At 44.2% G+C, this 12,392-nt stretch overlaps 6 protein-coding genes across 7 annotated transcripts; 2 read left to right on the top strand and 4 right to left on the bottom strand.

Moving 5' to 3' along the window:
• Nucleotides 1-467: 467 nt before the first annotated feature.
• On the bottom strand, nucleotides 468-1,429 carry LOC108145672 (adrenodoxin-like protein 2, mitochondrial). Its single transcript, XM_017271226.1, has 2 exons — nucleotides 1,161-1,429; nucleotides 468-1,080 (listed from the first exon to the last, which is right to left on the bottom strand). Exons 1-2 carry the CDS (start codon nucleotides 1,277-1,279, stop codon nucleotides 741-743), a joined length of 459 nt encoding a protein of 152 aa, XP_017126715.1. The 5' UTR covers nucleotides 1,280-1,429; the 3' UTR covers nucleotides 468-740.
• A 76-nt stretch (nucleotides 1,430-1,505) lies between these two features.
• LOC108146252 (transmembrane protein 50A) lies at nucleotides 1,506-2,531 on the top strand. The gene is made up of 4 exons (XM_017272190.2): nucleotides 1,506-1,669; nucleotides 1,737-1,871; nucleotides 1,939-2,068; nucleotides 2,133-2,531. The coding sequence occupies exons 1-4, from the start codon at nucleotides 1,586-1,588 to the stop codon at nucleotides 2,240-2,242; spliced, it is 459 nt and encodes a 152-aa protein (XP_017127679.1). The 5' UTR covers nucleotides 1,506-1,585; the 3' UTR covers nucleotides 2,243-2,531.
• Nucleotides 2,524-5,733, bottom strand: LOC108146249 (chitooligosaccharidolytic beta-N-acetylglucosaminidase). 2 transcript variants are annotated; one of them, XM_017272187.2, is made up of 4 exons: nucleotides 5,668-5,733; nucleotides 4,597-4,712; nucleotides 3,868-4,502; nucleotides 2,524-3,792 (listed from the first exon to the last, which is right to left on the bottom strand). In XM_017272187.2, the coding sequence occupies exons 2-4, from the start codon at nucleotides 4,665-4,667 to the stop codon at nucleotides 2,684-2,686; spliced, it is 1,815 nt and encodes a 604-aa protein (XP_017127676.1). In that variant the 5' UTR covers nucleotides 4,668-4,712; nucleotides 5,668-5,733; the 3' UTR covers nucleotides 2,524-2,683. The 2 variants fall into 2 exon arrangements, with proteins under 2 accessions (XP_017127676.1, XP_017127677.1); XM_017272188.2 differs by lacking the exon at nucleotides 5,668-5,733 and having other exon boundaries at nucleotides 2,524-2,637; nucleotides 2,703-3,792; nucleotides 4,597-4,794.
• A 310-nt stretch (nucleotides 5,734-6,043) lies between these two features.
• LOC108146250 (general transcription factor IIE subunit 2) lies at nucleotides 6,044-7,689 on the bottom strand. Its single transcript, XM_017272189.2, has 5 exons — nucleotides 7,521-7,689; nucleotides 7,344-7,448; nucleotides 7,104-7,266; nucleotides 6,753-7,043; nucleotides 6,044-6,346 (listed from the first exon to the last, which is right to left on the bottom strand). The coding sequence occupies exons 1-5, from the start codon at nucleotides 7,580-7,582 to the stop codon at nucleotides 6,089-6,091; spliced, it is 879 nt and encodes a 292-aa protein (XP_017127678.1). The 5' UTR covers nucleotides 7,583-7,689; the 3' UTR covers nucleotides 6,044-6,088.
• Nucleotides 7,690-8,146: 457 nt separating this feature from the next.
• Nucleotides 8,147-11,303, bottom strand: LOC108146470 (RNA-binding protein 45). The gene is made up of 9 exons (XM_017272488.2): nucleotides 10,892-11,303; nucleotides 10,630-10,824; nucleotides 10,184-10,566; nucleotides 10,057-10,120; nucleotides 9,904-10,001; nucleotides 9,642-9,748; nucleotides 9,408-9,578; nucleotides 9,184-9,257; nucleotides 8,147-8,889 (listed from the first exon to the last, which is right to left on the bottom strand). Exons 1-8 carry the CDS (start codon nucleotides 11,206-11,208, stop codon nucleotides 9,186-9,188), a joined length of 1,407 nt encoding a protein of 468 aa, XP_017127977.1. The 5' UTR covers nucleotides 11,209-11,303; the 3' UTR covers nucleotides 8,147-8,889; nucleotides 9,184-9,185.
• Nucleotides 11,304-11,633: 330 nt separating this feature from the next.
• On the top strand, nucleotides 11,634-12,247 carry LOC108145809 (protein twisted gastrulation). Its single transcript, XM_017271399.2, has 2 exons — nucleotides 11,634-11,745; nucleotides 11,815-12,247. Exon 2 carries the CDS (start codon nucleotides 11,834-11,836, stop codon nucleotides 12,242-12,244), a length of 411 nt encoding a protein of 136 aa, XP_017126888.1. The 5' UTR covers nucleotides 11,634-11,745; nucleotides 11,815-11,833; the 3' UTR covers nucleotides 12,245-12,247.
• Nucleotides 12,248-12,392: the final 145 nt, after the last annotated feature.

The following is a 12,392-nucleotide window of genomic DNA, read 5'->3' as shown; positions in this document are numbered from 1 at the left end:
ATGATAAAACTGTCTTGGCTATAATACCAGTACCCAGATTCAGAATATTATTAAGTTGAGATTAAAAGTATACTACACTCTTCGGGTTTGCTTATCAAAACTGCATTATCATTATGATACCGAGGAAAGTCTTGACTTGTGATTGTTGTTTTGCCGAGCACAAGTGCCAAATCATTGAGAATTATTACACAGAAAACAAGTCATTGCAGTTTATTACGCAGAAAAATATGTAAATATTTGTAAATAAATAATAAATTAGAAAAAAAACTTATTTAAATAGGTCAACATTTTGAAAAATTAGTTATTTATTAATGATAAACAAAATTTTGAAATTTTTTTTCGGTGCCATTTAAAGATAAAAAAATGCCTCTCAAAAACTGAAACAGCCTAATAGTATTGATATTGATAAGATTTTGATACCAACGGCAGAATACACCTCCACAAGTTCAATAAAATCAGCGTGGAGGTAAGAAAATACATGTAAATTTATTGGGAACACATATTTACATATTGATCTAATCCCTTTGAGCTTAAACACTTTAAAAACAACAGCGGACGCAAATCCGCCTTTTGGAATCGCAATCGGATTTATGCACGCATCTATAATAGCCGCCTGAGCTTCGTGTCCCTGGGACAATACAATAAGATTTCATTCAGAAAATATTGACTACATCTAGTTGAACTAAAGCGAATTAGCACTCAAAATTGCAACAAAGTATAACAAAGTGTTTGGCGTCCGATTACGCGGCGCGGGCGTCGTTGATGGTGGAGGGCACATGGACCTCCAGTCCCTCCATGTCCTTGGACAGTGTGATTTGGCAGCCCAGACGCGAGGTGTCCGTCAGTTCGTAGGCCAGGTCCAGCATGTCCAGCTCCTCGTCGCCGGGCTTGTCGGGCAGCTTCTCGAAATCGCTGGTCTTGAAGATCAGGTGACAGGTGGAGCAGGTCAGGGTGCCCTCGCAGGCGCCAAAGCCATCCAGATCCACATTGTTGTTGACCACCACATCCAGCAGGGAGTCGCCCACCTTGCCCGACGTCTTGATCTTGTCCCCGTTGGCACGCACGAAGGTTATGTTGACACTGCAATCAGATGATGATGATGGTCAATGTTTGGTCTAGGGTGTGGAAATACTCCCAATATACACACGGGGGCTACTCACACATCTTTCGTTTTCAGGGCCAATCCCGCCGAGAAAGTGCGCGAGACGATCGGCGATCGCAGGTTAAGACTACGGATCGCCAGTCTGGAGGCAGTTCTACAGGTGTTCATGACTAGCATTGCGGCAACGAGTCCTTTTTAATCTCTAACTAAGCACTGACCACACGCACTCACTCGTGTCGCTGCGATCGGTTGTTAAATAATAATTACAATTTTCAATTAAAATTGCGTTGAACGTGAACTAGGAAGTGTGACCGTAAAGGAACTAGCTTAAAATTACCACATACCAAAGAAAATATACCAAAAATACTAAATGAATAGCAGTTCCATCTCTTAACAGCCACAGACAGTCTGGCAACCCTGTGGGTCAAAACAAGAAAGATAGCAGAAATAGAATAAATTAATTTACGTTTTAAAAGCTAAACAATGGGCGTGTTGGACAATGTTGCGAACTATTTCACAGGGGAGACGTCCCGGAACAAGAACTCCTCCATAATAGCAGGCCTGCTGGTGAGGATCCGTCCGCAGACAGACATGAGTCGCCCCCGCCTGACTGTGCAACTTTTTTCCTTTCTAGTTTTTCGCAGGATGGTGGGTCCTAATCGATGCCATGACCATTGATGGCAATCACCAGATCACCACTGGCCATGTCTTCATCGGCATCTTTGGCACCATCAGCTTCTGCATGGTCAACGCTGTGAAGGGGGAGCACGTAAGCGAACACCCTTCTCATAAAGCCCACCAAATGACTCACTCCTTGTTTGATTCTATGTGCGCAGATCTCGGAGGAGAACTCATCGGAATCGGGTGCCAGGATAGCTAAGATCTGGCTACTAGTGGGCTTCGTAATGGGCTTTGCCTCCATCATTGCCGCCGTCTGGGTGATGATTGATGACTTCATCAACAACGGTGAGAGATTACCCACAAAACATGGTTATATGCGACTAATAACCATAAATAATCCACCACACAGATAAGAAAGATGGCTGGTTTGGAGTAGCCCTGCTCATGCAGAATGTCTTCATCCTGTTCGCCAGTTTGATCTACAAGTTCGGACGCAACGAGGAGGAGTGGAACGAGTAGAGGGCTTCCATGCGAACATTTTGCACACGGGAACGCTGCTTTTAGTATCTAGACTCTCATACGTACATATTCAGGAGTCCCATTCAGGAGTTTATGCCTCACCCCATTTCAAAGCATAACTTGTACATCTCTGCTGCCCATCGGACTCAAAGGGTTCGGAACTGGTGAAGCTGTAAGGGATTTCATCGCTTTCGATTCCTGCCACTTTGAATCGGATGCAAGCGGAGAGTTGTAGGGCCTATAATCTCATTTATACTAAACATAATAAAACGACAAGTCACTTGCGTAAGGCCACCTTTGAGCTGTGGATTTATTTTCAGGCGGAGTAGAGCGTTGTGAGTTGACCGAGTAGGATTAGGATTATCCAAAGCCGCCCGCCGCACCTACAACTACATCTACAAGGATAGCGACCGTTAAGAAGGACTTGGACTCAATCGCCGACTAAGCTTGTGCATCGTACGCGTCAATGGGACACTCGTGCTCGTTCTGCAGGCACCACTGCGGCTGCATGGCCTCCGCACCCAGGCCGTTGTCCACCAGCCGCTGGCGGTGGAGCAGCAGCCGGGACTCGGCTTCGCGCCATCCGCCGATGGGATCGGACCACAGACGCTCGGCCAGGGCACTGGCTCGCGGCCAGAAGCGGTTGTCCAGCGTGTGCTCGTCGATCTGCTCCGACCAGATGGCTCCCTCGGCACCCAGGACATGATGCTCGTAGTCGCCGGCAATGGATTTCAAACTATTTCCGTACACCTTCTGCCAGCCAATGTAGGGGGAGCACCAGTTGTTGCCATCCGTGACCCAGCCAGGTCCTCCACAGTCCAGATACAAGGCATCATAGTTGGACACTATGATCTTGTAGCCACGCTCCAGGATCTTCTTCACCTTGGGATCGGCGCCCGTGGTCCAGATCTGAATGATGTAGCGCTCCGGATTGAGGTACTCGTCGATGAAGGGCTCCTCGGTGAGTCCGCTGGTCCACAGGATGATGGGCGTGTGCGTGCCATTGGCCACCTTGTCCACCCGGGCGAGCGCCTCCGTCTGGAAGTGTCCCCACAGGCGCATAAAGTCGGCGGTCTCCAGTTTCCAGCCCTGCTTCTTCATCCACTGCTGGATGACCTGGCTGCTGTTCCAACAGCTGGTGGACACCTCATCGCCGCCCATGTGGAAGACGTCCGGGTTGAACTGGTCGTACATGGTGCCGTAGATGTCCTCCAGCACATCGTACATCTCGTCCACGGTGGGATCCAGCTGTCCGCAAGGCGGCTCCACGCAGTACGACTTCCATGGCTGGGCATTGAAGCAGGCGGTCATGTTCTTGTGCTGCCATCCCTCACCCACATGGGCAGGAGCATCGAACTCGGGCATCACCCGGATTCCCCGCACCCGACCGTACTCCACAACCTCGGCCACATCCCGCCGGGTGTACACCTGGCGCTGGGAGTAGGCTCCTAGCTTGTGCAGCTCGGGACGCTTCTTCACCTCCAGGGGGAAACTGTGCGAGTCGGTGATGTGCCAGTGGAAGGTGTTCAACTTGACCAGGGCCATGCCCTCTGCACGGGAAGGAGGAATGAGGGTGATCATTATGATGCCGAAAGAGATGTCTTAATCCCCAACCAATGCCTTACCCAACGTTCTCTTGATGGACTTCACGGAGTAATAGTTACGCGAGGTGTCCAGCAGCAAGCCACGCCACTTGTACACCGGAGCATCATGAATAGTGGCATTGGCAGTCACCTGGACCTCGCGACGGATGTCATCGTAGACGATCAACTGGGCCAGCGTCTCCAGACCATGGCGTGCTCCAAAGAAGTTCGCCGCCGTGATGTTGGCCAGCACATGACCCGAGGCATCCGTGTCGATGTCCAAGACATAGCTCTCGTCCGTTTCCAGGGTGAGCCGGGCCGGTGTGGGCTCATCCGGGGTGTTGATGCTCACGGACATGCGATAGCCACCGCGGGCGAGGATCTTGCGATCGGGGATCTGGGCCTCTAGCATGTCCATGAAGCGGTCCTCAGCCGCACGCCAAAGCTTCTCCTGGCGCGCCGAGCCATTGACATGGAAGTCAATGAAGGAGATGTCCACCTGACGCATCAGCGTGTCCAGACGCACTGCACCCGTGGGCTTGGGCCACAGCGTGCCGATGGCAGAGCCGCAGAAGAGCCGGCACACGGGCATGCTGATGGCCTTGGCGAAGTTCTCCTCGCTGAGCTCCACCTTCTGGCAAAGACCACTGCGGCACTCGTAGCCGTACACCAAGTCACTGTGTTTCGGATTGATTTCAATCAAAGAGAAAGTTAATGACCGATCGAAGGGGTATCTACCTATCTATATACTATATAGTTTGAACCACTTACTGCGCACTGTGGGCCGTCAGTTGAGCCACCAGGGCCAGGAGCAGGGCCAATCCTAGTGCAGTCCGCTTCATTGCGTCAACCTCAGCTCAGAAACTCTCAAAGACAACTGGCGAATGCTTCGGGAATTATAATTAAACGGATTTGAGTATTTCAAAACAAGTTTTCGGCCGCCGCGTAGAGAGCTCGAGCTCATTGCCCGTTCCACAGAGGCAACTCGAGTAAACAAAGAACCTGATTTTCGGAAAGTACATTTCTGAATACCCTTCCCACTTAAATTAGGTTAAATTGTGAAATTAAAGTGGATTGACTTTAGAAAAATATTGAAAGATTGATTGCTTTTTGAAAAATTTAAAGTCTTGACAGTATTTTAATTGGTTGTTATATAAGCTACCTACTTGTTTATTTATTTTTTGTGTTAAATATGAAAACAAAATACTTTCAATTGAAACCCTAAAATTAACTTACAATTTGCCTGTTTATTTCAAAACTTACAATTTAATGTTACTTTTATTGGTTCTTGATTAAGTATGCTTTGTAATTTATTTTAATTTGTTGAGCTGTCATTTGTTTAAATTGAAATTCCCAAGAATTAAGGTATTATTTATTTACAAAAAAAAAGAGCTCAGACTAATTCACTAGTTTTAACGATTTCATTTACATTTTTGAAACTGAAGTGGATTCAAAATTTACTGATTAATGGCTTAACATTTTTAAACAAAATTTCAAAACCTTTAAATCAGATATATTTTTGTAGGTTGTGGTATTAGTTTTGAACTTATTTATTTCATGGTGTATTTATTGATTAAATATTAAAAAAATGTTTTAATATCATTAGTTAGTTATTATTTTAATTGTCTTTTAATCGAAATAATGTTTATCTTTAGAGTAGTTGTAAAAATAAGTTAGATTTAAATTAGTTTTGCGACACGGGCTGCATTTTTATTTATTAAATGGCAATAAAGTGTTATTTTCCAATATCTGATTGTACTACGCCGGTTGTTAACCTCCAATCAAGGATGGCCTAATCCGGTTCTTGAGCCCTGTAAAAAGCCGGTTAAAAAATTTGCTCACAATAATCCACCGTCGCACAAATATTGGTTATTCCAAATCGATTCCAACTGAACTTGGGTGCTGTTCAATGCAGACTAAAGCTATGGCTTCCCACTGTTGCCAATTTATCAGCTCAATAGCATCGATTTTGGAAAACTCACACGCAAGCAATCGTCGAGGTGGGCGAACAACAGAGAATGTCACGACAAGATTACATAGTTTTGCTTTTTAATTATCTTTCCCTGTGCCAATCGTCGTATTTCTAAGTTCAAAGCCGATGGCAGATAGCAATCTGAGTCCATAAATCTCCGGGAATGAGTATTCGGCCATAGGAACACCGAAATGCGGACTCTCAATGAGATTGCGAGAGGGTAAACAAATTTATATAGTGTACTTATTTCCATTGAGAGTTATTTTTATTGCCTAATCGAGAGTTATAATTCTACGTGGGATTCACACCCTTCAGCGTTAGTGTGTTATCCTCGTAGACCTCCAAAACGTCGGCCAAATGCTCGTTGTCTCTGGGCTTCTTGAACTGTCGCTTCTTGTTGGCCGCCTTCTTGCGCTTGGGAACGGGTTTCTTGAGGCCATGATCCTGCATGGAGCGAATGCCCTGCTTCTCGAGGTACTCGTCGATTTTGGCATCGTCCATGGCATCCACTGTGGCCGAACGCCATAGCTTCTGGAACTCTTCGTCCACCTGTAGGATATAAAAAGTAGTTAAATAACTTTTAAAGAATTGTGTACGGTATTAAATTTAATTTTTTGTTAAATGAAAATAGCGACATTTCTGCCTCATACCTTTACCTATTATACAGCAATTTAAAAATGGTAAATGCCTGAAAGTTTGGTCTCCAATATTAATCATATTACTTCTTTCTAAATCAAAAGAAATTAAAGAAATATGATTTCTTTTCTGCTTTACAACTTTTACTATTGTTCAGCGATTTAAAAATGTTAATTGGGTAAATGTTTGTTATCTTTTTTTAAGGATTTATATAAATATAAAGTGTTATCAAAAATTTGCCAAAAGATGTCTGATATTTTTTTCTTTGTCTATATCTTAAAGTAGAAATGTATGGTTTAATTAAAATGCAATTACTCACCGAAAAGTTAGCTGTCCTGTCGTTGTAGAATAAAATCTTCTTTTTGTCAATGGGTCTTATAATGAAGAGTATTTCGGCAGCTCGGTTTTTCAGTACTTTTTCGCAATGCGGCAGGGATTCCTGGACATCGTCCAGCAAGATGCCTCCCAGACCCTTCAAATCGTGCTGCTTGAGCAGTCGCATCAAGGTTTTGCCATCCTTGATTTTGTACACTGGCTTGAAACTGAATTTGGTGCCACAGGGACTGGCTTCAACCTTGGGATTGTTGTGCAGAGCCTCGCTGGAAAGCCACTAGAATGGAGGAGTACGATATAACATAACGCTAAGCAGTATATATGTCTGGCAGCTAACATTCTTAACAGATTGACCAATGTCAAGTTGGTTGGTCTCGTCCAGAATCTCCTCAATGGTCAGTGGATGATCATCGCCGTCCTGATGACGGGTGCGCATGAATTTTACAATCTTGGCCAGCACTCCAAACCGGTATTGGGAGCTGCCCGACATGGTCTTGTATCTGGAAAAGGTTGGAAAGTGGAATCCACATGGTAAGTAACCAATCCGGAAACAGGGAAATCCTCTTGCGGAACTCACGTGGAGGCATCCAGTTTGGGAGCCGTGGGCGGGCGCATTTTACGCTTGGAATCATCACTGGGCGGCGGTGGAGCAGGTCTATCGGGCTTGGACTTCTTCTCAACGCTATTTTGAAAGGATAATTCATCATTTTCTGGGAGCAATCTTCACAAAAGAGGCCACATGTCTGGTACTCACGTGGGCGTGGCCATCGCCCTCTTTTTGAAGGCCTCGCGTTCGCGAAGCAGTGCTGGATCCATTTTTTATGTTTTTTTTAAATTTTCTTTTGGAGAATCCCTATTATTTAGTCCCGTTTCGTAAAATCAACAATTCACAAATCTAAACAAAATCCAACTCAGCTGTCTGTGGAACCATTATCAACCAGGGCTGCGTGGCTAAAGTTCAATATTGGAACTAGTTCATTTTATACTCTTTTTTTTTTTGAACAGGTCCGTTAGTTTTTAATACGTTTTATTTCTGAAATTTAGCGTTCCTCGCTCATGTCGATGAATTTTAAGACTTTGTAACATACCTTACCATTAAACAACACTTTTTAGATATTTTCGCGACTCAAAAATATTTTTCCCTTAACGTTGAATATCAAATCACCACCAATACAAGACTATTTTCAATTTAGAAAGCCAATCAAAAATTTAATTAGATATTTGTCCAAGCCAATGTCAATTCATTTCCGAACTTCAGAACAATTTATATCGTTGAATACAATTTCATGAATCCTTTCTAGACTCAAACATGCTAAATATATTTATTTTCTTAGTTTTAAGGTAACCAGCACCCAAATAAAAATCAAGTACACACAACTCTTTATGTTCTCCATTTATTATTATTTACTTAAGGGCTTACACATTAAGGTATTGGTTAAGTCTACGGTATGAAAAGAAATATCTTTTACGCACGGCTAAATCGTAAAGTTGACGAGAAAGAGTCAATACTCTTGAGACATTCAGTTATTTTTGAATTCATTGCTTAGCTGGATCTCGTCGGAATACGTTAGTAATAGTACAAGTTTCACAGAGTTCGTTTCCGTATTACGGATATATATTTAAAAGTCCCCTAAGCGGTTGCTTTATACATATACACTCCATTGGGTATGTGTACTATGGTATATAGCAAGCATTGCATTTTCGTTGGATCCGTTTAAAGGTCGTAAGGGTCTTTCTACGAGTGCTCTGTACGAGAGAGAACCCACTTGAGTACACGAGTGTTTCTTCAGTTAGAGTCAATGGTAGTCAACGGGTGTGGTGAATATTCGTTGGCTGTTTGTTCACCCGTCTCCGTTCGCCGTTCTCCGTTCGCCGTTTCCGGTCTTCGTGGTTATTGTGGCATTCCGTTTAAGAGTGTACTGGTTCTGGTTCTGGTTCTGAGCGGTTGTTGTTTGGTGGTGGTTGTTTGGTTATTGGTTCATGGTTCATGGTTCTTGGTTCTTGGTTGGTTGTTGCGTGGTTGTTGGTGGTGGTCAGTTCAACTGTTTTTATCGGACTGTATTCTCAAGTTAGTTACGTACTCGTACATTGCGTTCTCTGTAAGTTCTTGATTGTCAGTGGGTCTGCGGAGATAGAAAGATAAAAATGTTTTGGCTTATTATGTTCGCGCTCAGTGGCGGCATAGATATCGTCGATGGCCAACCGGTGCACGGGGTAAGTACTATTCGGTTGGTTGGTCGAACCGAACCGAACAACTGTCTGTGACAAGTGTTAGGCGAATGCTTTATTTAAATCGTTAATAGGATTCGGTTTGGAATTTGCACAACTACTTACCTCGGACCACGGCACACACTCACATTCCCACTATGGCTACACTAAGAGATACGGGATTTATGCTCTTTTCACTTGGTACTTACACTCAATTACGCCTCAATCGCTTCCGTCCACCGTCATCGCCATCGGATCCACTGCGCTCCTCCGCCTCCATGACCTGTAATGGGATTGTAATGGAATATAATTATACAATTAACGCATAGGCTTTGTTTAAGTGTTATATTGGTAAGCTTTGAAAGCATGGTATGTACATTTTAAGTATACCAAATCACTTAAAACATAATTAAATAGTTGTAAAATAACTAACCTTTATTTTAGTGCCGCAGATTTCAGCACCATTTAGAGTATGAATTGCCATTTGGGCACTCTCAGCCTCCGCATACTTGACGTAGCCGCAATTCTTGTTGGGCAGTAGGTAGACGTCAATCAGTCCCGACCAGCAGGAGAATATGTTTTTCAAGATCGAATGCGGCAAATTCTGAATTATTAGAAAACAGCGTTCATAACCAATTTCAATTGGACACAGTACAGTGTTACCTACCGCTGAGAGAACAATGAACAGGCGTTGGGCGACCTGGGCATCGGGTGAGGCCAGTGGCTGAGTTGGGGGCAAAGGCACATTACAGATGGCATCTTTTTTGGTGCGCTCTAAAATGAAAGACCACATGATTATAGATAACAGCAACATTAAGCACAGATTTAAAGCCCAAACATTTTTAGAAAATAAACGAAACAAAAAAGTTTAATAAATGGCTATAGATGATGGGGCGGTCTATAACCCATAAAAGTCTTAACTCGCGTACTGTCTATAAAAGATGTGTCCATGCGAGCCGAGCTCATGCCATTGACTTTGACAATGATGCGTTCGCCCATTGGATATTCCAGGCCATGTAGTTTGTCCCTATAAAAAATTATATTAAAGACTTTATAGAAAAGGATTCTAGGTCTTGTCTTACTTGGCATAAATGGCAGCTTCGGGGTTGTCGTACACCACCAGGGCCTCATTTGTGCGGGGTCCATCTGTCAAGTAAATTAGAAATAGTTTAAAGATGTTTTTAGACCTAAAATAGGCAGGCCACTTACGTTCCCGCATGATTTGGCAGTAATCTAGGCCGGGTATAATATCAAAGAGCCGCCAGAGCTGATCCTGGTTGACGCAGTTGCTCACGTTGACCTCCAGGCACGAGGGCTGGGCCACCGGGACATTCTGCATGCGCAGGAAGGCCGACATGTCGTTGTTCTGCGAAGCATTCCAGTCGTTGTTGTAGCTGTTGCCGCCACCGCCACTGCTACTGCTGCCACCATTGAAATTGGAATTGCCACGTCCTGAGCCGCTGTACAGCGGATTATCCTCGGCGGGACGACCGTACTGATCCCGCTGTGTGCGAGTGGAGCCCTTGGGCTCGGCGAAGACCGCCTTGTACTTGGCGGAACAGTTCTCAAAGGCCACTGCTGCATAGTAGAACCTGGCAATTAAGATTACATTAGTTGGGCTCTGAGAAGTTAGTCACGCTGCATTTGCCACGCACTTGGTGAAGCGGACATAGCCGAAGCCTTTGGGATTGCCATTGTTCTTCTCCTTGACAATGGTCACCGTCTCCACCTCGCCCCACTGGGCGAACTCCTCGCGAATGTCCTCCTCGGTGGCCGTTTTGGGAATGACAATGAACAGTCTTACGTACTTCTCCTGCTCGTTTTCGGATTTATTGGAGCCCTGATTGCGACTGCAAGAAAGGGGACAAGATTAGGCCTTGCTTTGCTCACGGGGGTGCTCCCAAAAGCGAATCTTACTTGGCAGCCACCAGGACTTTGAGGGTGCGATCCATCTTGCCAATGGTCTTGCCGTTCATCTCCTCCTGCGCCTTGGCCGCATCCGATGTCTTGGAGAACTTGACGTAGGCGATGCCCTTGTTCTCCTGCGTGTGCTTATCCTTCACCACCCAAATGTCCTCGATTTCGCCGTACGGCGAGAAGGCCTCGCGAAAATCCTCCTCCGTGTGCGCCTTGTTGCAAATGATGAACAGACGCGACATCGGCGGATCGTCGTCGTTGGAGTACTCCTGGCCGCCACGTCCGCCGCCGCGAGATTGGGATCGATAGTCCGACATGGTTCTTATTCTTCTCCTGATATCTTGTTTTTCCGCTGCGATTTTTGCACTTCACTTCTTTCTCTCGTTTTTTGCCGCTTTGATGGCGTATACATAAAAAAAGTATGACCGTCAATGGCTTTGTCAGAATTCTTTGTCAAAATAGTTTGCTCACAGGGTTCTCACAATGGGACGTTCCCACTACATTTTTAATCGATTTAAAAACTTTCCTGGTGTTAAATTTAAAAGCAAAACATTTTTTATTGAACAATTAATGCAAAGTCCTTACTAACAAGGAAAAACATTAGTTACCCAAATGCTTTAACCTTGCTCGGGGATTAAACATTGTTGCAGCCTTTTAAAAAGTGTTGTTTTCACAACAATATTTTGATCTTGACTTATGTTCGACATCAGGTGGTTTTAAAAACCTACGTTCGAGTAAAGTACAAAAAGTCATAAATGCCTTCCAAGAGGACGAATCTATGTATGTTAGGTAAAATAAATAATAAAGATAACGACCCTTGGCGACACCTGGTAAAATTTCGTTTTACCTGCAAAGTACGTATATCCCTACCTGAACTATACATTTTATTTAAAAACCATTTGACCACGCCTTCGCCACGTCAGTTATAATTGGCAATTCAACATGAAGTTACTTGTGAAAATTACAATTTCCCTCTCAGTTTTGCAATTAGTTTTTGCTGATATGGCGGAAATGCGAAGGAAATCGCACACTGAGGAGTTCGAGGGAATGTCAGCGTTGTTCAGGGCTATGTCCTCATCGCCAAACGATGGATACACCTACAATTGGAGCGTGGTATCGTTTTCAAACGATGGGCAGCCAGATTCCGGTTTTAATTGCACTGTTTTGTATCTGGATCAGTGCACATCCTGGAATAGATGCCGTCAGACTTGCCTGAAAACCGGAGCCACCAGCTACAGATGGTTTCATGATGGTTGCTGCGAATGCGTGGGCGAACATTGCATGAATTATGGCATAAACGAGAGCAGGTGTCGACTGTGTCCCGAACCGGGATTCGATGATGAGGAGGATTGAGGAGTACTTTCGCCATTAATATAAAAATAATTTCATTCCAGCTAAAAGCATCATTTAAATCACATGTAATTTAAATAAAAATCAATTTAAAAACATTTTACAATTTTAACGGGAATTTAATTTATATAAGGAATATTTAAACTTGTAC

This window comes from Drosophila elegans, unplaced genomic scaffold (genome assembly GCF_018152505.1).
Source record: "Drosophila elegans isolate 14027-0461.03 unplaced genomic scaffold, ASM1815250v1 contig_208, whole genome shotgun sequence".
NCBI lineage: Eukaryota > Metazoa > Arthropoda > Insecta > Diptera > Drosophilidae > Drosophila > Drosophila elegans.
The sequence above is the reverse complement of the archived record's forward strand: the minus strand, read 5'-3'. Positions and strand labels throughout refer to the sequence as shown.

Excerpts from the sequence above, each read along its gene's own strand:
- LOC108145672 (XM_017271226.1), bottom strand. The coding sequence starts at position 1,279 with ATGCTAGTCATGAACACCTGTAGAACTGCCTCCAGACTGGCGATCCGT. Across the intron at positions 1,081-1,160 it reads GCCCTGAAAACGAAAGATGT|TGTCAACATAACCTTCGTGC; the intron begins GTGAGTAGCCCC and ends ATCTGATTGCAG.
- LOC108146252 (XM_017272190.2), top strand. The coding sequence starts at position 1,586 with ATGGGCGTGTTGGACAATGTTGCGAACTATTTCACAGGGGAGACGTCC. Across the intron at positions 1,872-1,938 it reads ACGCTGTGAAGGGGGAGCAC|ATCTCGGAGGAGAACTCATC; the intron begins GTAAGCGAACAC and ends CTATGTGCGCAG. Across the intron at positions 2,069-2,132 it reads TGATGACTTCATCAACAACG|ATAAGAAAGATGGCTGGTTT; the intron begins GTGAGAGATTAC and ends TCCACCACACAG.
- LOC108146249 (XM_017272188.2), bottom strand. The coding sequence starts at position 4,667 with ATGAAGCGGACTGCACTAGGATTGGCCCTGCTCCTGGCCCTGGTGGCT. Across the intron at positions 3,793-3,867 it reads GTCCATCAAGAGAACGTTGG|AGGGCATGGCCCTGGTCAAG; the intron begins GTAAGGCATTGG and ends CTTCCCGTGCAG. Across the intron at positions 2,638-2,702 it reads CACGAGTGTCCCATTGACGC|ATGTAGTTGTAGGTGCGGCG; the intron begins GTACGATGCACA and ends CTATCCTTGTAG.
- LOC108146250 (XM_017272189.2), bottom strand. The coding sequence starts at position 7,582 with ATGGATCCAGCACTGCTTCGCGAACGCGAGGCCTTCAAAAAGAGGGCG. Across the intron at positions 7,267-7,343 it reads CCCAAACTGGATGCCTCCAC|ATACAAGACCATGTCGGGCA; the intron begins GTGAGTTCCGCA and ends AACCTTTTCCAG. Across the intron at positions 7,044-7,103 it reads TTGGTCAATCTGTTAAGAAT|TGGCTTTCCAGCGAGGCTCT; the intron begins GTTAGCTGCCAG and ends CCTCCATTCTAG.
- LOC108146470 (XM_017272488.2), bottom strand. The coding sequence starts at position 11,208 with ATGTCGGACTATCGATCCCAATCTCGCGGCGGCGGACGTGGCGGCCAG. Across the intron at positions 10,825-10,891 it reads AAAGTCCTGGTGGCTGCCAA|TCGCAATCAGGGCTCCAATA; the intron begins GTAAGATTCGCT and ends CCTTTCTTGCAG. Across the intron at positions 10,121-10,183 it reads CTGCCAAATCATGCGGGAAC|ATGGACCCCGCACAAATGAG; the intron begins GTAAGTGGCCTG and ends TTTACTTGACAG.
- LOC108145809 (XM_017271399.2), top strand. The coding sequence starts at position 11,834 with ATGAAGTTACTTGTGAAAATTACAATTTCCCTCTCAGTTTTGCAATTA.